Raw genomic sequence first — 26,820 nt, forward strand, 5'->3', positions numbered from 1 at the left:
TTGGAAACCTGAAGGACATGGCATCTTGCTTGTCCTCTAGGGTCAGTGCTGTGCCCCAATAGAAGAGTTTCTTGTACTACTCCTTTACTCCTAGGCAACCCGTGTTAAAATGGGAAGAAGGTGGAATAAGGACACACACTCCCTATCTACCAGGGTCTGTGCTTCCACTTTAAGGCCAATGAACAGGGAAACTGGGCACAAATATAGTAGCCCCCTAAAACCACCAGACAGTCAAATCCAAAATAAGTATGGAATGTAGGATTGGGAGATGTTTACACTAAGGTAAAGAAGCCACAGGGAGAAATAAATTGAGAGGAAGTAATGACTGAAAGGGAGATTAGGAGGTGGAGAAGGTACAGAGGATGGATGGAATAAGAGGGGAAGACAGAAGAGTGCTGTATCAAACATGAAGTTTGATACGTTTTAAAAAATGAAGTGTTGCAAGAAGAGGAACATTGACAAAGGCTAAGGGATATGAAGTTGCTTTCCCTGTTGAGGCAAATGAGGCCTGTTTTTTCTCCTCAAACTTTTACCCTATATAATTATCCACATGATCAGAAGTGTCTCATTAAGACATTGCCTCATCTTTGCTTTTTGTTTTCAAATGTTTCCCATCAAAGTTGTTGCATATGTCAATTGAATGCAAATGAAAGTGGAACCAGTACGTGTTGCCTAGAAGGAGATGAGTAAGAGGTAACTTCCTAATGATTTCCCAGAATAATCACTGTTGCTGAATGTTTTTGAAGATGATACCACTGAAGGTGTTAGCTGTTTGCATGTATGAGTGGGGGTGACTTGAAGGGCTCACCTGTGACTATCATTTTACTTCCTCTATCCCGTCATCCTCATGGAATATCTGACCTGTGAATTGGGCTTGTGGCCACTCTTGCAGAATCAGGTACCACAATGAGTTTTTATCTATACATTAAAGCCTGCTAATTTGAGGAGGACATATATTGTTTTCCATAGCCACTGAAGACCTAGCAGGAGAAAATGGGCTTAATATTCCACCAGAGAGAATGGAACTAGACATAAATTCCGGATAGGCTAATTGGATGCTACAGGTTACTAAGAGTGACATTTTCTAGAATCTTCATTGGATATCTCATGGCTTTAGCAATTTCTACACGAAGGCAGGAGAATGGACCTTCCACCATGGGCCTTCCCAACTATATGCTTCTGAGATTTGCTAATATAATAAAATATATTATAATAAGAGTAGTGAATGTTTAAAATGGCCCAGTTTAATCCTCTTTTCTCAGTAGATATACTTCCAAGGATATCACTCATAAGATGAAAGTGCTAGGTCTAAACATAGTCACCCTGTTACTTAGTATATTGCTAATAAGATGATGTATTTTGGAAGGCCGTTATAGGTGTTCCAAACCTCTCATGGCAGTTACCTTCTTCAAACTCCCTATGATGGAGATAAGGCAGGGATTATTCCCATTTTACAGAGGAAGGCAGAAGTTCAGAGAGGTTAAATGACTTCCACAAATTTGCTCCACTACTTAATAACAAAGCAAGGCAGACCTAGAATTTGGATTCCCCCAACTCCTAGTCCAGCGGTAGTTGAAGACTGTACTGCTTGCATAAAATGAGAGTAGCTTGATTGTAAACAGGTTTCAGCCAATGGAATATGCAAAAATTCAATTTTTACAGAAGCAAGTAGAACCCACGTGCCTCAGTGGATACAACAGTAGTCATACCTTTATCTTGACAAGTTATTCCTCCTGAGGACCTAATTTGCTAACAGGAAGTAACTAGCTTTTGTAAAAAAGAAAAATATGGAATATTAAAATAGAACACAAGAGTCACCTATCATCCCTTCCCTTAGATTCATTCATGATCCAGTATGTAAAAGATATTTGGGCCCTCTTACGCATTTAATGAACACCTTCCTTTTCTGCTCAGAATCAATATGTATTTGCCTAAGATGCTAAGTGTAAGCCAGAAATATGGCTGTTATGTGGAATTTTTTTAAATTTTTATTCACCGTGTACTGTCAGTTGCTTTAAATACTTACTGCCAACAATAAAATCTATTTTTATGCCTATCTTTCTATTGTAGTCACCACATAGTACTTTCACATATTTCCAATGCAAAAAATAAATAAATTTGTAGGCCCACACAATGATATTCTTTATACCAAAAAAAAAAAAAAAATTAGGTGTAAACAAAAGAACTGATCTCTCCTTGTGTACAGGGAAATGTACTTCTTGTAAATCCAGGAGTTGAGAAATTCCTGTGGGTCCCCTCTTGTAATATGCCCCCAAACAGGATACTTGTTTACAGAGCAGATGTCTCAGGGATTAGAATATGCTTTGCAGAAATCAGTCCCTCTGGAACTATTGCTCTCACAAATGAGCGCCTGCCTCTTTGAAACCTGCAGGGCTGCTGTTGTCATAGGAAGAACTATTCTGAGATACTTACTGCTTACCTAAGTATAAGGAAGGCTTCAGAAGGCTTCCCTAAGGAGGGTTATGGCACAGTGTGCCCTGTGACCCACAAATCAGAGGATAGAGCAAAATGGCATTTTTTTAAAGTAAAAAAAGGAACAACCACAGTACTTAATTCACTTTCCTGGTAGCTAAGTAGACACTAAGGCATTTCATTTCTTACAGGCCAAAGGCAACATTTTGTAAATGACCTGTTTGGGGCACTAACTGACAGCCTCTTAGTAACAGATAAATCAGTGAAACACCAAAAGCGTCTATCATCCAGCTAAAGAGTAACCGAGTCATTAAGGATCATTTGTTAGGAAAATGAAGGATGTCACCCGTAGGAGGTGGATGGCCCTTTAATAAGACTTCTATATCCTTTCAACATGGATTTCCCAAATCAATGCTCAGGAATATTGAGATGAAAAATAGCCTTTAAATATGACAGATCTCTAACCTAGCCATCTCCACTGTTTCTGCCAGAAGTGGTCCCTGTGTCTACAAAAGTTGTTTGGCTTTAGGAATATATAACACTGAATGAATACAGATTGCATCTGGGTAGGGTGAGGGGGACAAAGGGTGGAAAGAAGGACAAGGGCTTCTGGTGTCAAGCTAGGGATTATGAGATAAGTGCACCTCCCAGGAGGGCCTCAGCCCCAGCAACTTCACTACAAGCCTCCCAACGGAATGTTTTATTAGGCTTCCTTTATCTCAAAGGGCTTAATGGAAGACCACAGGATAGAGACATGGGTATCCAGCCAATGTACAAATCTGGGCTGCATTCTGACTTTGAGCACAGATTTAATTTATTAGCTATCTCAGTTTAAAAATTAGAATCTGGAGCATGTTTTTAACTGCTTATATACCACTCAGAAAAGAGTTTTGCCTACTTTTTATGTGCCTAGCTCTGTGCTGAATATTGTGAGGGATACTACGTATGAGACAAGGTTCCCTATCCTCATGTAATTTTCAACATAGTTGCAGAAATCATACACACACACACACACACACACCCCGAGTTTGTCGGAAATGTCCAGTAATTGATCTTAGAGACAACAGATACAGTGGTAGGGAGGTCCTCCCCATTCCACTCCCACCATTCATTCTCCTCTTCCACCTGAGTGAAACAGCAACCATCTGGAAGCCTGCCCCCACCATGGCATGTGTACCTTAGCAGCACACAGTTATCTAGCTTGTCTTCTCACACCTTTTTTTTATTGTGTCATTCAACTATTCAAAAACCTTTCTCAGCACATTTTGTATTACCACCTCCGATTTCATCTTTCTTCCCTTCCTGATTTCCAAGGCTACACCCTACTTATTTATTGTGTCTTCTCATTTCTTCATCAACATGCAATATACATCCCTACTTCTAAGCTTTTACTTTTACTGTTCTTCCTAGTTGAGATGACTTACCCTTGCATCTAGGATCCAGTCTTTAAGGCCCATTTCTCAAGACATGCCTCCTCCAGTAAGCCCTGACTGTCTACCACGGATTTCTGTGATCTTTTCTTTGACATGCTACTATACTCTATTCTGCCCAACTTAGCACCTAATTTTCTTTGGCAGTATCTGTTGCTATTTCTTGTTTATTAAGGTTATTTTCCCAGTTAGATTGCAAGTTCAGGATGTTACTTAAGTTTCTAATGAATCACCCAGAATAACCTGTCACTACATTGATCCACAATTCAATGTAGTTGCTAACTGGCTCGCTGATTCAAAGGAAAAGAAGCTGGGACAGTAGCAGGAGGAAGTTGTGTTTTAGAGCCAGGGTTGTAAAATGCTTGCCTCATAGAACTAGCTGGACTATGTGTTTATTTTTCTTTAGAAAAATTATTTCTGCATCAAAAATGCTTTATACAATATTTTGCTTTTAGCTTTCTGTATTAACAAGGCTTTAAATGTTGCTTATAAAATTATGACATGTACCATAATATTTTGCATGCTTTTCATTGCTTTTAAAAAGATGATGGTTGTTTTGTGCTTTTAGGCTAAATTTATGTAGGAAAGCATTTTCCTATGTCTGTCTTCTGTCATCCTTTTTCTTTTCCTGCATGCTCTGTTTCCAAGAAGCTAGAAAGTGTTCTAAAAAATAAATCTGAAAATGACCATATGACATCCAGTGAGTAGGCCCAACAAAACTTCCAGGAATTTTAGGGGAAGATAACAAATGGAACTCCTACAACAAGGAAGACTCATGCCACAGCTTTCTAAATTGCTTTCAGAAGGCAGCCATAGCACCATCTAGGGATTTCGTCTGGGGGGAGAATTGGTTGCTTTGCTCAACCTTGAACCATGCCGAGCTATGTTGCCATATATGCGTTTGGCTCCCAAGTGGTACCTGGCAAGAGGTGTGCCTGAATGAATACAGAGTCATTCCCACTGTTGGGGTAAAAACAGCAACAACGCCACCAATAACAACTTTAACTACAAAAACAACTCTAAAATATACTCCTCACCCTTAGGCCTTCTTGGCAGACATCAGTCATCTTCTCCTCTTCTATGAACACATAACAGCAAATAGGCATGACCTGTCCCCATTTACTGGGCCTCATTTCATATAATGAAGGTCTTTCATTCATCCATTCATTTTTTGTTCATTTGCTTATTCATTAAACATTGAGTCAGATGCTGTGCTAGGTAGGTGCTAGGGTACAAAGGTGAAAAAGTCCCAGTCCCTGGCTTTAAAGAACCAAAGGTCTAGTCAGGGACACAGATAAGTTATTCAACGATTAGAGTTTAGTGTGGTAAGTGTAATATGTAGGAGTGAGAACTGAGGAGAGGCAATTATTCAAGACTGAAGGAAGGGGTGGTTAGAGAAGGCTTCCTGGAGGAGATGATTATTGAACTGAGGTGAGTCTTAAATGGCTAGCATAGAGCTAGCCATTAAGGAGTGAATGGCATCCCAGGTAGAAAGACCATCATTTTGAAGGCAGTAGGCATGACACGCTGTTAGTTGGGCTTCTATGAATACAACTACAAGTAGTTCAGAAAAACTGGTGCTCTGGGCCGGGCGCAGTGGCTCAAGCCTGTAATCCCAGCACTTTGGGAGGCCGAGACGGGCGGATCACGAGGTCAGGAGATCGAGACCATCCTGGCTAACACGGTGAAACCCCGTCTCTACTAAAAAAAATACAAAAAACTAGCCGGGCGAGGTGGCGGGCGCCTGTAGTCCCAGCTACTCGGGAGGCTGAGGCAGGAGAATGGCGTGAACCCAGGAGGCGGAGCTTGCAGTGAGCTGAGATCCGGCCACTGCACTCCAGCCTGGGCGACAGAGCGAGACTCCGTCTCAAAAAAAAAAACAAAAAAACGAAAAACTGGTGCTCTGAGAGTGGGAGAGGGGTAGGAGAAGAAACTGTGGATGTAAGTGAGGACCAGATCCTGGAGGGCTTATCTATGCCATGCTAAGGGGTTTAAATTTAATTCTGAAGGCAATGGGGGAACATTGAAGCAGGGCAATGATACCAGATTTGTGTTTTAAAATATCACTCTAGCCACAGGAGGAATCGGGAAGAGAGGGAAAGAGACCAGTCAGGCTGTTGGAGTCATACAGGTGAGAAATGAGAGTGGCCTGGCTTAAGGGCCAGTAACAGCAATAAGAGAGGACAATGCAGAGGGACTATTTAGGGAGGAGAATTCATAGAACTAGACAACTAATCAGATGGTGAGAGGAAGAGCTGGAGAAGGTTGAGTTAGGAAACAAAAGAAGAATTGTTATTTCTTGTTTTAGATGGGGAAAAGCAGTTAATTAGATAATTAGTTAAATAATTAGGCTTGATTTTGAAAATATTTAGTGTGAGGGGTCTGTGAGGTACCTAAATAGAGGTGTTCAGTAGCCAGTTAACTACCTGGGGTTGGGGTGCAACACAGGTGTCAGGGCTGGAGGTATATATGGAGAATCACTAGTGTCAATGGGGATTGAAATCATGCATGTGGATGAGATGACCCAAGGGAGAAGTGTGTTGATGAGAAGAGATGAGGACCTAGGATAGCTCCTAATATTCCCCATAGTATTTAAAGAACTAACAGAAAGAAGCGCCTGCAAATGAGGCTGAGAAAGAAAACTGAGAAATGCAGAAATAGACTCTAGGAAAGAGTTGTATGAAAGAAGGTGGGGGAAATGTTAGCTTCAAGAAGTTCATGGTCACAAATGTCAGTTTTGACTAAAGGTCCACACTTGTAGGGACAGAAAAGTAGCCACTGGTCAAGGAGGAGGCTAATTTGTGACTTTAGGGGAGCCATTACACTGGTTTGAGGAGTGAGAGCTAAGTAAATCTAGATTGCCTTTTCAAAAAGTTCAACCTAAAGAAGGAAAAGCTGAGACTATAACAGCTAGAGAAGTATGTGAAGAAGCAGAGGCATTTTAATTTTTAAGGACAACAGTGATCTCAGCATGTTTTTTAAGCCAAAAGAGAAGTGCCAGTAGAGACGGAGAGATTGAGGATACAAGAAGAAATAGAGCATAATTGGTGGATTCACTTTAGGTAGAAGGTGACAGCAGTGAGGCAGGAGAAGAGAAGAAGATGCTACTGATGGAGATAAATTCACAGGGGTGGGAGAGAAAGTGAAATCAAAGGAATTTTCAACTGAAATAAAGGAGTCCCTCCATTTATCTCGGTGAAGTAGAAGGAAGGTCACATGCTGAAAGTAAGGGAGGAGGGGGTAGAGCTGAAGTTAGAGTGGAGTTCTGAATTTCTAGAATATTAGGTGTGGTGACTGGAAAGGGAAGTTGGCAAGGGGTGAGGAAACTATTGTCAAGCACCATTAATGACCCAACTATTATAAGCACCAACCAATATGCATGGCTGTATCATTTCCCTCCAGCAACTCTTGGCAGCCTTGACATAGAAGTGGAGAGCTTTCATAGTTGGATTCCATTAGGGAAGGGTTTCATAGGACAATTATAACAAGAAGTCAAAGAGTGAAATTTTCCAGAAGCATAAGAGCAATTTACATGCTGGACCATAGAATCTCAGCCAGAAGGGAGCTGAGAAATTGGCCAAAAATGGAAGTGACTAGAATGATATTTGGAACACAAATCTGCTATTATTGTCCTGTTTCAATATTCCCCATTACCTTCTAGAAATTGAGGTCTCGTTGAGATCAAAGAACAAATAAAATAGGAGTAAGCACTTGAAACAATTAGCGGGTTAGCCAGATGAGAAGCTGAGCTCAGAGAATGAGGTAACAAGGTTGAATATTGCAGAGAAAGGGTTATTCTGGATAATAAAAAGATTTGGGGCAACTATGGTTCTCCACTCTGGCTGCATATTATCTCTGGAGTTTTAAAAATTCATTTGCCCAGGTTTCATCCCCAGAAATCCTGATAGAGTAGGTTATTGGTGGACTCTAGACATTGGTATTTTATGGAACTCTACAGGTTATTCTGATGTGCAACCCTGCTTGAGAACCAATGGTTTAAAAGATGGCCGTAGGAATGATTGCAGAAGTGGAAGGGAGGTAAAATTCATTAGAGTTGAGAGAGATCAAGGATCCATAAGGAAAGGGTATGAAGGAGGTGTCCATTAATATCCTGTTTCACACAGTGGTGGCAGCACAGAATGTAGGAAGGAAGACTGGGAGCCAGAGTCCTCAATGGCAAACAATGCACTTGGCCAGGAGAACTAGGTGGTGATAATCTCAAAAGAGAGGATTTTGTAGGCAAGTGTAGAAGTACTGATCTCGAATCGTTTTGAGTGAAAAAGAGGAAGTCTGCCTTCTCCGTTCTCTCAGGCCTACAGGCTTGGGATGAGAAAGGGTGAGCAGCCTCCACCAGTCTTATCTAAGGAAGCGGTACCCTCATTGGATAGTAGGGTCTAAAGTCGTTGTTCTCAATCCCAGCTATGTAATAGAAATACCTGAGGAATTTTAAAAAACAAAGATGCCTAGGGCTACCCCAGACTAACTGAATCTGAATCTCTGGAGATGGCATCTCTCTCTCTTTTTTTAAGTTCTCAGATGAAAATGATGTACAGTGAAGTATGAAAACCTAAGGCAAGAGGTGAAGGAAGAGGTAGAAAATGTAGAAAAAAAAATGTTTCTGACAGGACAAACTCTTGCTGGTAAAAGAACTCATCTTTTATGGGGTGGGCATATAAAAGATGATAGGTGACTAGAGGGGCTTCTCATTCTTTATGAAGTAGCAGAATAGAGAAAGATGTCGGGATGAGAGATTCTGGAGAAATTAGGTGGCCCTAGGAATTACAACTGGAACTCCCAGTAGATCTCAAGGCCAAATGCTGTTTGCAGTTTGTGGTCCAGGCAGCAATTTGTAGCCTTGTTCTGAGTTCCAATAGAATATGGGAGATACACTTAGAAAGTGATACTTTTTTGGACTTCTGCTCTCTGCAAATGTCAACCCAGAGAGCTGACCAGGTTGAGCCTTAAGATAAATGACAAATGCTCACAGAATTTTGCAGGGTGATACAGACATTTTAGTGTATCTAAACAAAACAAAACAAAACAAAAACCGGTTCTCATCTAGGGTCTAGTTTATTGCTAAACACTTACTGAAAGCTAGAGGTTTTTTTTTTTTTTTTTTTTTTTCTTTTTCTTTTTCTTTTCTTTTTTTTTTTTTTTTTTTTAATGCCACTGGGTAATAAATAGTTTAACTGTTGAAAACTTTGGTTCTGGAGACAAAGTGGGGACATAGATTCAAATCCTGGCTCTGATATTTGCCACCTGTGTAACCCTGGGTATATGATTTAACCCCATCAAGTCTCGCTTTTCTCATCTATAAAACAAGAATAAGACCTACCTCATAAGACTGTTGTGGAGATTAAATGAGATAGCTTCAGACACTTGGCACGTGGTGAGTGTCCATTCATGATAGCTATTAAGTGTGCAGGTACAAACTAGTTGCAGGGGAATGTGAGAATAAATAAATTACACTCTTTACTGTCAATTATCTCAAATTTTAGATAGAGAGGTAGATATGTAAAAAATAATCCTATGCTGATGGTACCAAGCTCCAAGTATACACTGAGTAGTTCTATGGGAGCATGAAAGGACAGGCATTTAACTTTGTCTGCAGAGAGGAGATAGGAAAAGACTTGCCAAAGGAGAAAAAGCCCAAGAGTGAGTCTTTAAGAGTAAGGACTAATAGGAGTGATCCACATAAATTTGGGGGAAAGGGTAAGAAGTAAGACTTTCCAGGCCTAGGTATGGCATGTATAAAAGCTTGGAGGTATGAGAAAGCCTGGCAGCTTAGGGAGCATTGAATGTGTATAAGTAGTAGGGCCCATGGCAAGAATAGAGAAGCTGGAGTGGTAAACTAGGAACATATCATGCAGGCCCTTGGATATCATGGTAAGAAACATGAACTTTTAACTTACGGGTAATAGGGGACAGCATTTAAGCATCTTAAAGGCAAGAATGTTACTTAGGAGGCTGAGGCAGGAGAAACACTTGAACCCAGGAGGCAGAGTTTGCAGTGAGCCGAGATCATGCCACTGCACTCCAGCCTGGGCAACAGAGCGAGACTCCATCAAACAAACAAATAAACAACAACAACAACAACACCACACACACACAAAATGCAAGAATGTGATCTAGCCACAGAGTAGAGAAATGAATGGAAGTGGATAAAATTGGAGGCAGTGACACTAAGTGAGAAGTGCTGATGCCTTGGACTAAGATAATTATTTGTGGGGATGAAGATTCAACATTCAAGACCAGTTTAGGAGATAGAATATATAAAACTTGATGATCAATTAGCATAGAAATAAAGGAGTGAAAGACAACTCCCAGATTCTTGGTTTGGGTAGCTGGGCCACTGCTGGATTACTCAGGAGCCAGAGAAAGCATTTGTATATGGCATCTAGTAATGTGGAAACAGTTTAATTTTGAATATATAGCTTAAAAAAAGACTCAATCACCATAGGAACATCAGAACTTTTTCACTTCCTTAATTATTTATGCCTTAGTATTGTTTTTATTTGAATTGCATATTGCAGAGGAGGATTATAATTTTTTTTTCATTGCTCAGAGCTGCCTAAAGGAGGAGGAGCCTAAGGCCTTGCTTCTTCTTTAATCTGTGTGGTTAGTGGTATCATTTCACTGAGATAGGGAACACTAGAAAAGGAGCAAACTTGGGCTTCCTGCCTTTGTTATGTTTAGCCCTGAGTGAAGAAAATTGCATAGTCAGGCTGATAAGGGATTGGCAGTCAGGTGGCCTTCTAGGAGAACACCATTAAGCCAATTCTGCATATAACTCAGCCCAAGTGGAATGTTTAGTCAATTTGCTACTAACAGAAAAGTTGGGAGAGTTTATTTGCTGACAAGAGGGGCCATGAATTCAAGTTGATAGAAGGTTTGGAGGTACAGATTAAGGTAGGGGCTCTTAGCTTGGAGTCCAGGGGAATTATGAATCTGTGAAAGTATATGTATATAGTACATTTTTATGGGCAGAAGTTCCATAGCTTTCTTCAGATTTTTCAGAAGATTGACCCCAAAAAGCTTACCAAGAGCTAGTTACTGTGAAGTGAATGAAACTGCTCCTTCAGAATTCCTGACTTGCCTGGAACCCTTCCAAGGCCCTGGGAGGGGCCCCGGTATATTTGTATTTGTAATATTACAATGTTTTTTACTTAAAGGGAACCTTCCTCTCAAGTTACATAAAGTATTTGGTCCCCCAACATGTGGATCCACCCCTGCCAACCACAGATTAGGGAATTACCTGAGTTAGTATTTGGGAGTGGAGGCAATCCAATAGAGAAAGAAATGCAGAAGGCCAAAAACTGAACTAGCAAAGTCAAAAGCAATGACAATCAAAGAAAGAACGGTCACTGAGAAAGGAGGAATGCCAGGCCACATTGTCAAGGAAGTAAAAAGAGAAGTAGCTAGCCATGGCCAGCATGGATGGGACATCATGAAAGAGAAAAAGTAAGAAAATGATTACAGGAGTGGCGAGGACACCTTAAAAGGAGTGATGAGACCAGAGTGCCTTTCTGAACAAGTAAAAAATGGTAGTTGAACAAGTATAAATGTTAGCTATAGTTCACAAACATGCAAGGGAAGTAGGAGTACCAACAGAAAGCTCTAAACTTCACTATTGAGTTAGAATAATATTCATGAATAATGTAGGCTCACTATAAAAATGGAATCTGTACTGAGGGTAAGTTATATGGCATTTACGTAGTTTTTTCAAAATGAGTCCTAAATGTGCTCCATGGCCAGGCAAAGGCCTTGGGTGACTCTTGTTCCCCTGCTCCCAACCTTTATTTCCTGATCCTGTATATTTCCTCACACTAGTTCAGTTTTCATATTTCTGCCCCATATCTCTGTCTTGTGGCTGGAGATAAGGAACAGTGAGAGAGAGTGGAATGAGACAAGAAGTCATAAGAATAGCCTTTGAACATGAAAAGTTTTGAATTTAAAATTTATCACGGGTAACCCACAAAACCACTAATCAATATATGGTTGAGTGTTGTCTGTAATTCAGGCCAAGGCAACATCTATTTGAACCAGAATGTTCTAAATTGACCACCCTGGCAATTCTGAAGCTGATTGGTTTTAACTGAGTAAACCTGGTTCATGCTGACTTGCCCTGTATTAGAAGGGTGAGTACTATTTTTTTCAGTGTGAAATGTAGCCTCACCAGAGATACATGCTCAGATCTGCAAATAAGTGTGTTATGGAAGCTGCTAGATGCCATTTTAGAGTGTTTCCACAGTGACTTCTTCCTGGGAACTATTTCCAGATAGACTATAGTTCTCAACTTAGTTTATTCAGTGATTATATCTTTTTAGGCTTTTAAATTATGAGCTACTGATACATTTATTTATAAATATGTAACTATGAAAAATCTGCTACTTGAAAAACACAGTGATTTTTGAATGGCTGATATGATAAAATATAATGGAAACATGGAAAAATAACTACACACTAGAAAAACTAAACCAAGGAATGGCTTTAAGTTTTCTGAAAACTAAATAAAATTAATTCAGTAAAAAAAAAAAAAAAGCAGCAATTTGTAGCTTTTTACTAGCAAAGTGCTGGGTAGGAAATGATTGAAATATTTTTGATAATAAAAAAGGTTTGTAACATAATTGATTTGCAGTGATATTCTTGTTAATAGAAGAGTCTATTAAGATATGGTTAATAATATAAACATGTTAACTTAAATAAGTACCAACCACTTGATTATTAGCTATTGTTAACATAGAAACAATTCACAATATCTTTATCGAAAGCTGAAGTGGTTTTCTTTTCTGTTCGTTCTTTCTAATAGTATGCCTTAGCTTGACTTGTGTATGATGAATTTCTTCCTTAGTAAGTGGTATTTGATTCAACAAAGCCAGTTAAGCACAATATCCCTAGATACCTCCTGGTTACACTGGTAAAAGGCAGAAATCAGTTTGAATGAGAGAATTGTTTCAAATGAGTTTTGGAAATTTTGAATTATTTGGACATAACATTTGTCATCATACTCTTAGCTACTTCTGCAAATAATTGGATTTTCTGGAGTTAAGTGTTGTTAAAATTGCGTTGGAATCAATTGTCTTTCAACTTTGTAATTCTTTTGATGAACCTAATTGTACAACTTGTGGATGCCAAAACTATACCCCAAATAAATACATGTTAACATTTTGCCTTTAGCCAATAAGAAGAAGGAGAAAGAGCGCCCAGAGATCTCTCTTCCTTCAGACTTTGAGCATACGATTCATGTGGGGTTTGATGCAGTCACCGGGGAATTCACTGTAAGTAAGCTTCTTGTTTTGTTTTGTAAGCCACGAAAGAATTCCCTTGTGAAAATAGGTTTCAAGCAAGAATTGCCATGTCCCAAAATGTCAGACTTAATATTTTTGATGGTTCCAAATAAGATGGACATTGCCTAGGCAATCATAGATGGAAATAGAGGATGGCAACAGCATTGGCCGAATTATTTTGTCCATCTTTTAAAAAAGTTTGATCACTGTATAGTTTCAACTTGGTTGAAAATATTAACTAACCATGGCACAGAAATTGTACTCCTGGCAGAGAGACACTGCCTGAGCTTTTTCTTATCAAGTGAACTGAATCAGAGAATCATCTACTCACCTTGGCCAGTGAAAATAATCCATAAAAATATTTCAGGCTTTACATTAAAACCTAGAATACCCAGCTCAGTTAACTACACTAACCAAGAATCTCTATGGAACTGGCCTGCTTTTCCCTTTGATTTCAAGAACGTAGATTATTTTATAATTTTTAGTAGGTACATTTTGCAGATATTCAAAAAACAAACCTTATATTTCAAGAAGAAATTTTGATGGATATATCATGTATGTTCTAGTTGTTATGTGCATCTCTCTCCTCTCTCTCTAGATATCTCTCTCTAGAGATGTTATGCAATCCATAGTAAATACCGATGAGAATTCTCTGGATAGACCATAGCTATAGATCAAGACTTTTGCTGAATATTTGTAGTGCTCAAACAGCATAAGATCTCAGATCTATGAAATTTTATACTTTTTTTAAAAAAAGAACTGGTAACTTTTTTTTTTTTTTAGATCAATGAGGGAAAAGATGTGGCTATGGCTAGAAATATGTCCCCAGGAAGGTCAACTACCTTTTTCCATGCTATTAATGAACTCCATCAAAATGTACATTCTGAAATAAGGAGTAATTTTGAGGGCATTTCAAGAAAAATCTTTGATAGAGCCATCACTATCAATTCCTGTGCTGTTAAACCAGAGAGAAATTTACATATTAAGTAGTTGAGTTTTTTGTTTCATAGCATAGTAGTGAATAGACTGTGTTATATGATTAAGTGGAAAAAAAAGAAGGAACAAATTAATCTATGTGGAGAAGCAAACAATGTTGCTGAATTGACAGTCAAATTATCTTATTTTTTCAATTCTGGAAGTAAGTGATATGAGAATGGAAATGGAAACAGTAAACACCTTGGCCTGGTAAAGTGGTGTGAGCTGATTATTTCTGCGTTCTCGGTAGCAAGCAGAGGAGAACGTTAAGAAATATTTACACATAAAGTGGAGATAGGTAAGATTTAACCAATTTCATCATTAAAGTCAGAGACATTACTCAAATGGCTTTGAGTTTGAACCTAGTCTTTACTATATTTGCAGAATATTCTCTTAGCCACACTTAGATACTCCAGCCTTGCTATTACCACTACCACCACCATCATCACCACCAGAAAAAAAGTAATTTGTATAACCTGAAAAACTTTATATTTTTTAAAAATTATACAAATATTTTAACTATTTTTGCTGACACTTGAAACAAGAAAATCCCTTAAACTTTATAAAGGTTTTGCCTAATAACTTTTCCCTTTTTTATTAATTTTTCCAGCTTTGACATTTTAATGTTCTCTGTGCTTTTCCTCATTTAAACTACTCTTGCGTTTTATTGTTGTCATTCACTATTTTTCTTTTTTTCTTCCTTTTTGTTTTCTGATGTGAAAATTTTCTCATCCAGTTATCCCATGTGACATTCTAGTTGCTTTCCAATATTTTATTCTTTCCACTTTTCAAACTTACTTGTCATCTTATTATACAGTATCTCTCTCTCTAGCTCTTTCATTTATCTTTCTGGATTCTGAATGGAAATGAAAGAAAGTAAATCACCACCATCTTGCTAACTGCAGCACCAGTCATTTTCATTTTGCTGTCAATTAGAACCCAAAGAACCCAAAGTGATAGGCTATCTTTCCAATGATGAAAAACAGTTGGATACAGCCAAACCATATGAAACAAATACCCCTCTCCCCACTAAAAATATCCCCAATTTGAAATAAGATAGCCGTTTGGAAATATTCCATTGTTATGAATCCATTGAATATATAGATAGACATAGGCTAAATTTGGTAAATGGAAATACTTTATTGTCATCTTGATGATCTTTTGTAACTACTTGTTCATACATTATTTTTAAAGATGCCAAATTCTGCCCTTTTTGGTACTTTTTTAACCTGTGGTTTACATTTACTATATTATTATGTTTATTAAATTTAAACATGCCAAATTATAAAAAGCTTTCAAGAAAGTGTTTTTATTGGTAGGATTTAGAATTGGGTCCTAATTGTCAATGCACCACTAATTTATTGCGTGTTGGGAGGGGATCATATTGTTAAGTTTGATTATCGTGGTTGTTTAGGTTGAATTTTGTGCAATTTGCTGAACTATCTAATCCAGTTGTCTTACAAGGGCTTGTTATTTTGAATATTTGGACACTGATTTGCTGTGTTGCTTGGTGATTACTCTCTGGCTAATTGGCCCATATGACCTTGTTTGTATACCTGGTCATATACTTGGACCCTGAAGCTAAACGTAGGTTGGGAGGTGAGATTTTTGGTATTCAATGATTACAGGTCCTTACCCTTTATATTGCCATTTTTGTCCCAAATACTTCAGAACTCCCCTTTCCAGACCTCTAGACCTGTGACGGTCGCTTCAAGTCAATCAGAGGGAAAAATGGTATGAGTGATATAAATTATCATTTCTTATGATAAGATAAATGCTTGGCTTGTTATATCATGCTGCCATTCTCCTGGGCTACACTGGACAACCCCCAGCTTGATGTACTTCTAGTTGGTATCATATACACAGTCAGGCATTGATATGTGCTCCTGCTTCTGATGCTCAAACTCTTAGGTCTTCATTAGCTGTCTGACTTTTGGGATTAGTTTCTCAATGTGGCATAATGAGATGGCTTTATGACTATGTGCCTTTGTGGCATACATTCAAACTTGAATGTCAGGTTTTATTGATAATTGGGTTTGTCTCAACTTAGAAAAAAGAAATGTCAGCAGTATAGTCAAAATTATGTCAGCAGTGTAGTCATGTGGTAAGTATAGTTGTCTGGAGGATTTTTTGCTATTGACAGCATTTTTTCCTGCTGTCTAGTGATCATAAGACTATTTATCACAAAAGCTTAGAAGTGCCATGGGAATGTATAATAACTGCAAATATTCTAATGATTATGGTAATGATTACGCCAGTAACGTCTGCTCTAGTGGTAATGTGCAATGCATACCTCAATTTGTAACACTTAATAACTCCTTTGGCCATTACGGTATTAACCAAATGCTATTAATTGCACTTAGAATCAGAACTGGGATAATGCATGGGCTCCTGAGTTCAAATTTTTGGCTTAAGGCTTTAGCATCTAGCCGCGTGAAAAATGCATGTAAAAGTGTCATTTCACTGTGCTTGGAGTAACCCCAAATACCAGGAATCAAGGACATATATCCAAAATCAAGCCAGTTGGGTCAAGCATGTTTCTGTAGCATTTGAGAGATCTTTATTTAGGCAAAGCTGTTACCTTATATCTTGTCTTATTTTGTGGGAAGTGGGATTTTAGAACTGCAGTACTAAAATGGAAATTATATATATATGGTTTGAAATGGAACGGTTTCCCTTTCCCTAGTCTAAATATCTAAGAAACTTAAAATATAGAGTCTGGCTGTGTGGGAATGTTCTTTACCTAGTTTTCTCTAAGCCAGCCATGACTTTAGCTACAAAGTGAAAAAGAATCACATCAATGAGAATAAAATTCAGTGTTTCCATACAGCCATCCTTTGAATTTTAGCCACATACACACTTTTGAAACTAAAATTGGTTAACCAGAATTGGGAACTGAAATTTGTAAGTTTCTCACATGGCCATTGGCTACCTGTGGTCACCCAATTATAAAAAACAACTTACAAACTATTGTCAAAGCTTTTCATGATACCATCCTTCTTGCCTCCAAATTCATATTTCTGCCTTTTAATAATTTCTCCAATCATTTAATGGTAATTCTTATTAATACATATTTATGGAGGAAGCATCTTGCCAAAAGTGGGATTATACATCCAAACTTTGGAACATTGTCATTTTCTCTGTTCTCTTAAATCTGTTGTCCTGTAGCCTGTCCTGTCCCTGATTTAGTTAAAACCTCCCTATTTTCATAACCGCCCCACTTTAGAAGGGACTCCCCCCATTCAGACCCATTGATTTCATCTCCTCCCACCTTCTAAGTTGTCCCACATTCTGTTTTAACTTTCTTTTCTTTCTTTATTTACGTCCATTACAGCCAGATCTCTATGGCTCACAGATGTGCCCAGGGAAGCTCCCAGAGGTGCGTCACAGGCCCAAAAGAAGCTTGCATCAAAGTGCTTCTTTGAGATGTCATAGCACTGCAGCAGCAGGTTCATGTGTGTGCAGTAGAGTTGTTGCTTGGCTTATCTCACTTTTTTTGTTGTCATTCCCAAACTCTGGAGGCCCACGTCACACATTGTTTTGCCGAGACTTCATAGGACAAAGCCACATAAATTGTGTCTGGATGCACTTCAGGAATAGTGTGTCTGTTTCTCTCTCCAAGTTTCTCTTGGAGGTTGGATAATTATGAAATTGAGACTTCTGTAGGCTGAACATGTAGGAAAGAATGTTGAATGCTCAATGCAAAGCTAACCTCTAATTTTTGCAATTCTCCTTGGTTATATTTCCAAATACTCCCTCCTCTCTGCTCTAAATGCTTCAGATTATTATAAATTCTCACAAGGCTTTGGCGTGGTTTTCATAGTCCCCAGGTTCTATGTGGCCTAAAAATGAAGTGAGGAGGAAGGGAGAGAGAGAGGAGAGGAGAAGGAGGGCATGCCCTGGAGAAAGCTGCAGGGAAAATGCCCAAAGCAGCATTAATGTTACTGTTTAACATCTCAGTGGTTCTTGCTCCTCCACAATTCTATTTTTTTCTCCTACCGACCTGACTTTATAGTAAAGCTCTAGACCCAAAAAATTACATTTTGTAATCATGAAGTATAACCTGACCAAGGGTGATCCTTTCCTTTTATTCTTAAATATATTCTGATTACAACATGACCAGAAACAGCTTATGTTATTCCAGTCATAAAACCCATTGATCTGCACTTTACTATGCTGTGCACAAATTTAGAGAAGTCTTGCTATGTCTGCCCTGAGTCGCCAGAAAAAAAATAAGCTAAGCCGTAAACATCATTTCATGGATGAGCAGAGTCAATATGGAGGTGATTTTCATGCGCTTTTTTTTTTCTATCACAGTCATACTCCCACCCACCCTTTTTAAGTTGGATCCTAGTTTTACCTATGTGTTTTAATTAGAGAAGAGAATGATTGCATTATTAAGTTACTAACTTTAAATCTAGAATGTAACTTCAGTTTCCCAAGTGTAATCCTACAGGTAGCATGGGCTTCTTGGTGAAGAACTTTACTGGAACATAAAAGTGCTGCTGCAGAATGTTCTGAGCCACCATTCTTTCCCTTTGGTTGTCCACAGGGAATTCCCGAGCAATGGGCACGATTACTCCAAACCTCCAACATAACAAAATTGGAACAGAAGAAGAACCCCCAAGCTGTTCTAGATGTTCTCAAATTCTATGATTCCAAAGAAACAGTCAACAACCAGAAATACATGAGCTTTACATCAGGAGGTAAGAGGAAGTCTGTGGTATCAAAGGTGAAGAAGTAATTTCAATCTCAGAGCGTGATGTTGAGAACAAAATGTCTGTGGGACATTTGAAGTCAGTTCTAGTACCTTCTTCAAATGCCATCAACATAAGGAAGCCAAAAAATGAGTCAGAATTTGAGGTTGATGTTAAGTTATATAACTCAAGTATTTTTAGAATCAAAATAAGGTAATTATTTAGTGAAGTAGTAGTTGTGAGCTTGAATTGGTAGTGACAATTGTTGTCTCTTTACTGTCATAAAGACACTCAGTCATTTATCGAGCTTTGTGATATGTTCATTAAGTAAGAGTTGCATGCATGAAACCATGGTCTCTGGAAATTTATTTTGTCCCTTAGATTCATTGATTTGCAGCATGATGACACAGCACACATTTTGTTTGGTGTCAGGTTATTTTGATAAGACCCCCAAATCAGACCGAAAAGAGAAAACTATATCTCACTATGTTTAGAAATTGAAATATCCATGTTATTGCCAAATCTTGACCTCATTTGCTAGTGTGTAGATTTAGTCTTTGTTTGGAGCTTTGATGTTCAAATTTGCACTATAAGCAACTGTATTGGTCCATTTTCATGCTGCTGGTAAAGACATGTCCAAGACTGGGAAGGAAAAGAGGTTTAATTGGACTTACAGTTCCACATGACTGGGGAGACCTCAGAATCATGGTGGGAAGTGAAAGGCACTTCTTACATGACAGCAGCAAGAGAATATGAGAAGGAAAAAAAAGTGAAGAACCCCGATAAACCCATCAGATCTCATGAGACTTATTCAGTTTCATGAGAATACCATGGGAAAGACCAGCCCTCATGATTCAATTACCCCTCCCTGGGTCCCTCCCATAACATGTGGGAATTCTGGGATATACAATTCAAGTTGAGATTTGGGTGGGGACACAGCCAAACCATATCATTTCGCCCCTGGCCCCTCCAAATCTCATGCCCTCACATTTCAAAACCAATCACGCCTTCCCAACAGTCCCCCAAAGTCTTAACTCATTTCAGCATTAACACAAAAGTCCACAGTCCAAAGTCTCATCTTAGACAAAGCAAGTCCCTTTTGCCTATGAGCCTGTAAAATCAAAAGCAAGCTCGTTACTTCCTAGATACAATAGGGGTACAGGCATTTGGTGAATACAGCCATTCCAAATGGGAGAAATTGGCAAAAACAAAGGGATTACAGGGCCCATGCAAGTCCAAAATCCAGCGGGGCAGTCAAATCTTAAAGCTCCAAAATGATCTCCTTTGACTCCAGGTCTGACATCTAGGTCATGCTGATGCAAGTGGTGGATTCCCATGGTCTTGGGCAGCTCCACCCCTGTGACTCTGCAGGTTCCAGCCTCCCTCCCAGCTGCTTTCACAGGCTGCTGTTGAGTGTCTGTGGCTTTTCCAGGTGCATGGTGTAAGCTTTCAGTGAATCTACCATTCTGGGGTCTGGAGGATGGTGGCCCTCTTCTCACAGCTCCACTAGGCAGTGCCCTAGTACGGACTCTGTGTGTGGGCTCTGACCCCATATTTCCCTTTTGCACTGCCCTAGCAGAGGTTCTCCATGAGGGCCCCAACCCTGCAGTAAACTTTTGCCTGAGCATCCAGGCATTTCCGTACATCTTCTGAAATCTAGGTGTATGTTCCCAAACCTCAATTCTTGACTTCTGTGCATGTGCAGGCTCAACACCACGTGGAAGCTGCCAAGGCTTGGGGATTCCACCCTCTGAAATCACAGCCTGAGCTGTGTGTTGGCCCCTTTCAGATAAAGCTGGATTAGCTAGGACACAGGGCACCAAGCCCCAAGCTGTACACAGTACAGGGACCCTGGAGCTGGCCCACAAACCACTTTTTCCTCCTGGGCCTATGGGCCTGTAATGGGAGGGGCTGCCGTGAAGTTCTCTGACATGGACTGGAGACATTTTCCCCATGGTCTTGGGGATTAACATTAGGCTCCTTGCTACTTATGCAAATTTCTGCAACTGGCTTGAATTTCTTCCCAGAAAATGAGTTTTTATTTTCTATCACATAGTCGGGCTGCGCATTTTCCAAACTTTTATGCTCTGTTTCCCTTATAAAACTGAATGCCTTTAACAATACCCAAGTTACTTCTTGAATGCTTTGCTACTTAGAAATTTATTCCACCAGATATCCTAAATCATCTCTCTCAAGTTCAAAGTTCCACAAATCTCTAGGACAGGGGCAAAATGCCACCAGTGTCTTTGCTAAAACATAACAAGAGTCACCTTTGCTCCAGTTCCCAAAAGTTCCTCATCTCCATCTGAGACTACCTCAGCCTGAATTTTATTGTCCATATTGCTATCAGCATTTTGGACAAAGTCATTCAACAAACCTCTACGAAGTTCCAAATTCCCCACATTTTTCTGTCTTCTTCTGAGCCCTTTCAAACTGTTCCAATCTCTGCCTGTTACCCAGTTCCAAAGTCACTTCCACATTATTGGGTATCTTTTTAGCAACGCCCCACTCTACTGGTACCAATTTACTGTATTAGTCCATTTTCCGGCTGCTGATAAAGACATACCTAAGACTGGGAATAAAAAGAGGTTTAATTGGACTTACAGTTCCACATGGCTGGGAAGGCCTCAGAAGCATGGTGGGAGGCAAAAGGCATTTCTTACATGGCAGCAGCAAGAGAAAATGAGAAAGAATCAAAAAGCAGAAACCCGTGATAAACCCATCAGATCTTGTGAGACCGGCCCCCATGATTCAATTACCTCCCACTGGGTCCCTCCCACAACACTTGGGAATTCTGGGAGATAGAATTCAAGTTGAGATTTGGGTGGGGACACAGGCAAGCCATATCAGCAACTGAAATATATATACCAAATAATACTTTCACATTTTGAGATAGATGATTTGAGTTCTCTCTCTACAATAATTTATTAACTTATTATTTAACATCTAAAGAATGAAGGGAGTATTATCATTAGTACTCCAGCTATAAAGAGCCCCTACCTCTTGGCACTGGATTTAGTATAAGCAGGCTTTAAGTTTCTTTGAGAATGATCCAAGGATACCCTTGGAAGGGGAAGAGTGTCTGATTTGGCCATATCAAATATCAAAGCCCAAACTGCTAAACTGGACTTTCTTAAAATGAGAAGATTGCTTAACTGCTGTTATTCAGTGTTGAAAACCTAAAAAGAAAGCCATCAAGGAAAACTTTTTACTATATTTAAGCTTCCACATAGAATAAAATATCTAAGAGATCCTGGTGACATATCAAAAAATGTTTCATGTGAGAAAATCAAGAGCTGTGCTCCAAGTTAGACCCATAGGCAACCAGAACTGAAAATGTATTCAAGAAATCATTTCACTGTAACCATGAATACACTTTAGAGTATCAGAGTTTGTTCTTTACTCCAAATAGCCACTGCTGTTTAACACTTAGTTTTATATGCCAAATTTCTCTCAACTTACAAAGATGAAATCCTGACAACTATATTAAAACTGTATAGTTGTACTGTACTGAAGGCTGAGTGTACCTCATCATAGGTTTTCTGAATGCTTTGGTATTGGGACTGACTAATTGCACAGGAGAAGAGGAGGAGAAGATGGAGATAGCACAGGAAGGTGGAAAGAAGGAATGGAAAGGAGGTAGGGAAAGAGGAAAGTGGGAAAAATCCTAGATATAGAGTAGTTCCCCACTTACTCACGTGGAATATGTTCTAAGACCTCCAGTGGATGCCTGGAACCATGGATAGTACTGAACCTTATGTATACCATGTTTTTTGTCTATACCTGCTTACCTATGATAAAGTTATAAATTAAGCACAGTAAGAGATAAACAACAATAACTAATAATAAAATAGAACAATTATAACAATATGCCAGCATCACTACTTTTGCTCTTTGGGGCCATTATGAAGTAAAATAAGGGGTATATGACTACAGGCACTGTGATAGCTCCACAGTTGTTCTGATAACCAAACTGGCTATTAAGTGACTAGTAGGCTGGTAGTGTAAACAGAGTGGGTACACTGGACAAAGGGATGATTCATGTTTCAGGTGGAATGGAGCAGGACAGCATGATATTTTATCATACTCAGAATGGCATGCAGTTTGAAACTCATGAATTGGTTATTTCTGCAATTTTTGATTTAATATTTTTGAATCACAGTTGACCACAGGTAGCTGAAACCACAAAAAGTGAAACTTCAGATAAGGGGGACTACTATAGATGTATAGAATCATATCAGTTAAGAGTAGGTAATCTTGTCATTCTTCCATATAAATGAGATTCACCAGAGGCCTTCATTAATGTCTGTAAAATGACCTAGTAAGAATATGGTGAGGATGTAATGGTGTGAGCTATTTTAAGAAAAGCTATGTCGTTAGTCATAATATCTAGTTAATACTAAATTGGAACATTTCCTTCTAGTTGAAATCATGCAGATTTTTCATTTTTATTTTTCTGGTGTGGTCTCTGAATGAAACAGTCTTTGTGAAACAAAAGTAACCTCTCTATTCTCACTTTTCAGATAAAAGTGCACATGGATACATAGCAGCCCATCCTTCGGTAAGTGAAAAATTGAAAACTGTTTCACATGATGGGTGTTTCCAAAGATTCAAGAGAATATAACTGCATAGATCCAGGTTTTAGATATAGAGTCTTTTAAAAACAGTTTTAAGGTATAATTCAGTTATATAAAATTCACCTATTTTCAGGTAAACAGTTCAGTGAGTTTTGGTAAATATATATACCTGTGCTACCATCACCACAGCTGAGTTTTAGAACATGTCCATCACCCCAGTAAAATCCTTCGTACCGGCTTACAGTTAACTCCACTCACCCCACCCTAGTCACAGGCAAGAACTAATATAGATTCTGCCTTTATGGATTTGGCTTTCTGGACATTTCATGTAAATGAAATAATACAGCATGTGACTTTTGGGGATTGGCTTTTTTTACTCAGTTTAATTCTTTTAAGATTAATCCAAGTTATTGTGTATATCAATAATTTGTGTTCCTTTTTATCTCTGAGTATTCCACGGTATGATTGTACCACTGTTTGTTTAACCATTCATACATCGAAGTCTCTCTAGAAAATTTTCAGTTGCTAGCTATTACAAATAAAGCTACTGGGAACATTCTTGTACAGGGTTTTTATGTGAACAATGTTTCCGTTTCTCTTACATGTAGAACTTTGAGAATAATAATCATGTTAATAAAAATTTCTCTCAACACCTACAGTGTACACTTACAATACAAACTGTAAGATAATTTTATTTTTATAAGTACTTAATCTTTCCTACAGCCCAATTAAGTAAGTCTCACCATTGTCCCCATTTTACAGATGAGGAAACTGAGGTTTTGAGACATTAAATAGCTTCTCTAAGGTTATAACAGTATAAGTTTTGTATGTCACTTGTTCCAACAAACCGAGGTACAGTGAGGGAAGTGACTTTCTCCAAAGTCACATAGATAATTTTTATCAGAGAAGTGACTAGAAAATAAGTAACCTAGTTGTTGAAAGTGCTATAGTATCTGAAAGAGTATTTGAACACTTTAGACAGAAAATGATCTCAGATATTCTGATAGAAATTACTTCCTGCCTCATTTGCTTTTTTAGGGGTGAAATAATTTGCATTACTGAAAATCTCCTAACCATTTATTCAAACAGTCATGGATGGCCAAGCTGATTCTTCTTCCTTTTATAGCAGACAAATGCCTTTTATAGTGGACAGATGTCTGCTTGACATAACCCTAGGTAGCCAGTATGACACCAGTAGATCTTCTTTAGTTGTAAAGAGTAAAGGTTCTGAAATGTTATGTCAGCTTCTCAAAAATTAAAGATGGTATTAACCATATGATCTAGCTATTCCACTTCTGGGTATATACCCATAATTGAATGCAGGATCTCCAAGAGATATTTATACACCCACGTTCATTGCAGCAATATTCACCCTAGGCAAATGGTGGAAGCAACCCAAGTGTCCATCAACAGATGAAGGGGTAAACAAAAGATGGTATGTATAAACAGTAGAATATTATTAAGCCTTAAAAAGAAGACAATTCTGACACATGTTACAACATGGATGAACCAGGAAAACATTATGCTAAATGAAATAAGCCAGTCACAAAAGGGTATATACTATATGATTCCACATATACGAGGTACCTAAAGGAGTCAAATTCATAGAGACAGAAAGTAGAATACTAGTTGCCAGGAGCTGGGAGCAGGGGGAGTGGGGAGTTGTTTAATGGTACAGAGTTTCAGTTTTACAAGATGAAAAGAGTTATGGAGATGAATGGCTTTGATCATTATACAACAATATCCTCAACAGTACTGAAATGTATACCTAAAAATGGTTAAGATGGTAAATTTTATGTTATATATATTTTACTACAATTAAGAATAAAATGAAAAAAGAAAGAGTGTAGGCTCTGGATGTAGGTATTTAATCTGATTTCGCTATTTACTAAGTATGTGACATTGGGAAAGTAGCTTAGCTTCTCTGAGCTTCTTTCCTCAGCTTTAAGAGGGAATAATAATAGTACTTACCTCCTAGGTCTTGTGTGAATATTAAATGTGATAATGCATATAAAGTACTTAGTATAGTACCTAGCACATAATATGTATTTATTAAATGTAAACTACTGTTATTTTTACATGACAAAAGAGGAAAAACTCACTCTTTTCACACATGAAACTTGTACTTGCGCTTTGCTCGGATTCCCCAAAACAGAACAGAATATGGCCTTCTCATCTGACTGGCCATTTCCTCTTTTCCTCCATCTTTGCCATGATAGCTTCCTGGGCCACAATGAAAACAACATGTGAAGGGAGGCAATAGGAAAATGAGAAGGACAAAAATGACAACCCTCCATGATAACACATACTTTACCTGCTTTGATTTCATTAATGTCATGCTTGTGCAATCTTGACTGGGTATTCTGGCAAAAAAAAAAAAAATACTTTTTTTTTTTTTAGGTTGGTCGGTTATTTGAAACACCAACTTTCTGGGATAGCCTGTGTATTGGTTTTGTTTTCTCCTGAGATATTAACTGTTTCTTTTGAGATTGGTTCTATTGGTTTTGCTTGTAGAATTAAAACGAAGTCTATATTATGGCTAAAATATTCCATTAAGTTAGAAAAAAATGATGATCTCACTGTCTGGAGATAAAACAAATAGATATTTACCTATTTAACATATATTTACCAACTGTCTCCTTATAAGCTCTAGGAAGTTTGGCTATCAGGCTGGTAGGGGAAGGTAAACATGGACATAAAGAAGTACAAAACAATATGGATAGTGGCCGAGTACAGTGGCTCATGCCTGTAATCCCAGCACTGTGGGAGGTTCAGGTGGACAGATTCTTGAGCCTAGGAGAGCAAACTGGGTAACATGGTAAAACCCTGTCTCTACAAATAATACAAAAATTACCTGGGCATGTTGGTGCACACCTGTAGTCCCAACTACTTTGGAGGCTGAGGTGGGAGGATCACTTGAGCCCTGGAGGTGGAGGCTGCAGTGAGCCTTGATTCTGTCACTGGACTCCAGCCTGAGTGACAGAGCAAAACCCTGTCTCAAAAAAAAAAACCCAACAATATGGATAGTATTACATGTCATAAAATATGTCGACATGCTATGAGATTTCAAAGAAAGTAGATTGTTTTAACTGGGGAGGGAAAGGGAAGCAGGCCCTTGTCTCCAAGGGCTGAAGCTCAGTGTCTGGTACCAAATAGATACTTGGTATGTATTTGTTGAATGTTAAGTTAGAAAATGCTTCATATAAAAGTTGGCATTTGAGCTAGATCTTAAAGGTCAGATGAGATTTCGATCTGTGAAGATGGGAAGGGCATTTTAAGTAAAAAGAAAAGCATAAGAAAGGGTATGTTGGTGAGTAGAGCAAGGAAACAAAGAATATGGGGTTGAATGAAGACTGAGATGCAAGAAAGGGAATCAGGAAATAAGTCTTGAAGGTTAAGGTGGAACCGAATCATACAGGCC

General features: G+C 38.6%; 1 protein-coding gene across 11 annotated transcripts in view; it reads left to right on the forward strand.

The window, feature by feature from the left end:
- Positions 1-26,820, forward strand: part of PAK3 (p21 (RAC1) activated kinase 3) — a 291,282-nt gene that overhangs the window by 193,771 nt on the left and 70,691 nt on the right. For 7 of the 11 annotated variants that reach the window (XM_050776541.1, XM_050776543.1, XM_050776539.1 and 4 more), the window contains 4 exons: positions 13,041-13,141; positions 17,460-17,504; positions 18,678-18,831; positions 23,346-23,383. In XM_050776541.1, the coding sequence (XP_050632498.1) occupies positions 13,041-13,141; positions 17,460-17,504; positions 18,678-18,831; positions 23,346-23,383 (338 nt within the window). The remainder of the gene's footprint in view (positions 1-13,040; positions 13,142-17,459; positions 17,505-18,677; positions 18,832-23,345; positions 23,384-26,820) is intronic. The other 4 variants (XM_050776548.1, XM_050776546.1, XM_050776547.1 and 1 more) reach the window with 1 other exon arrangement.

This window comes from Macaca thibetana, chromosome X (genome assembly GCF_024542745.1).
Source record: "Macaca thibetana thibetana isolate TM-01 chromosome X, ASM2454274v1, whole genome shotgun sequence".
Lineage (NCBI taxonomy): Eukaryota > Metazoa > Chordata > Mammalia > Primates > Cercopithecidae > Macaca > Macaca thibetana.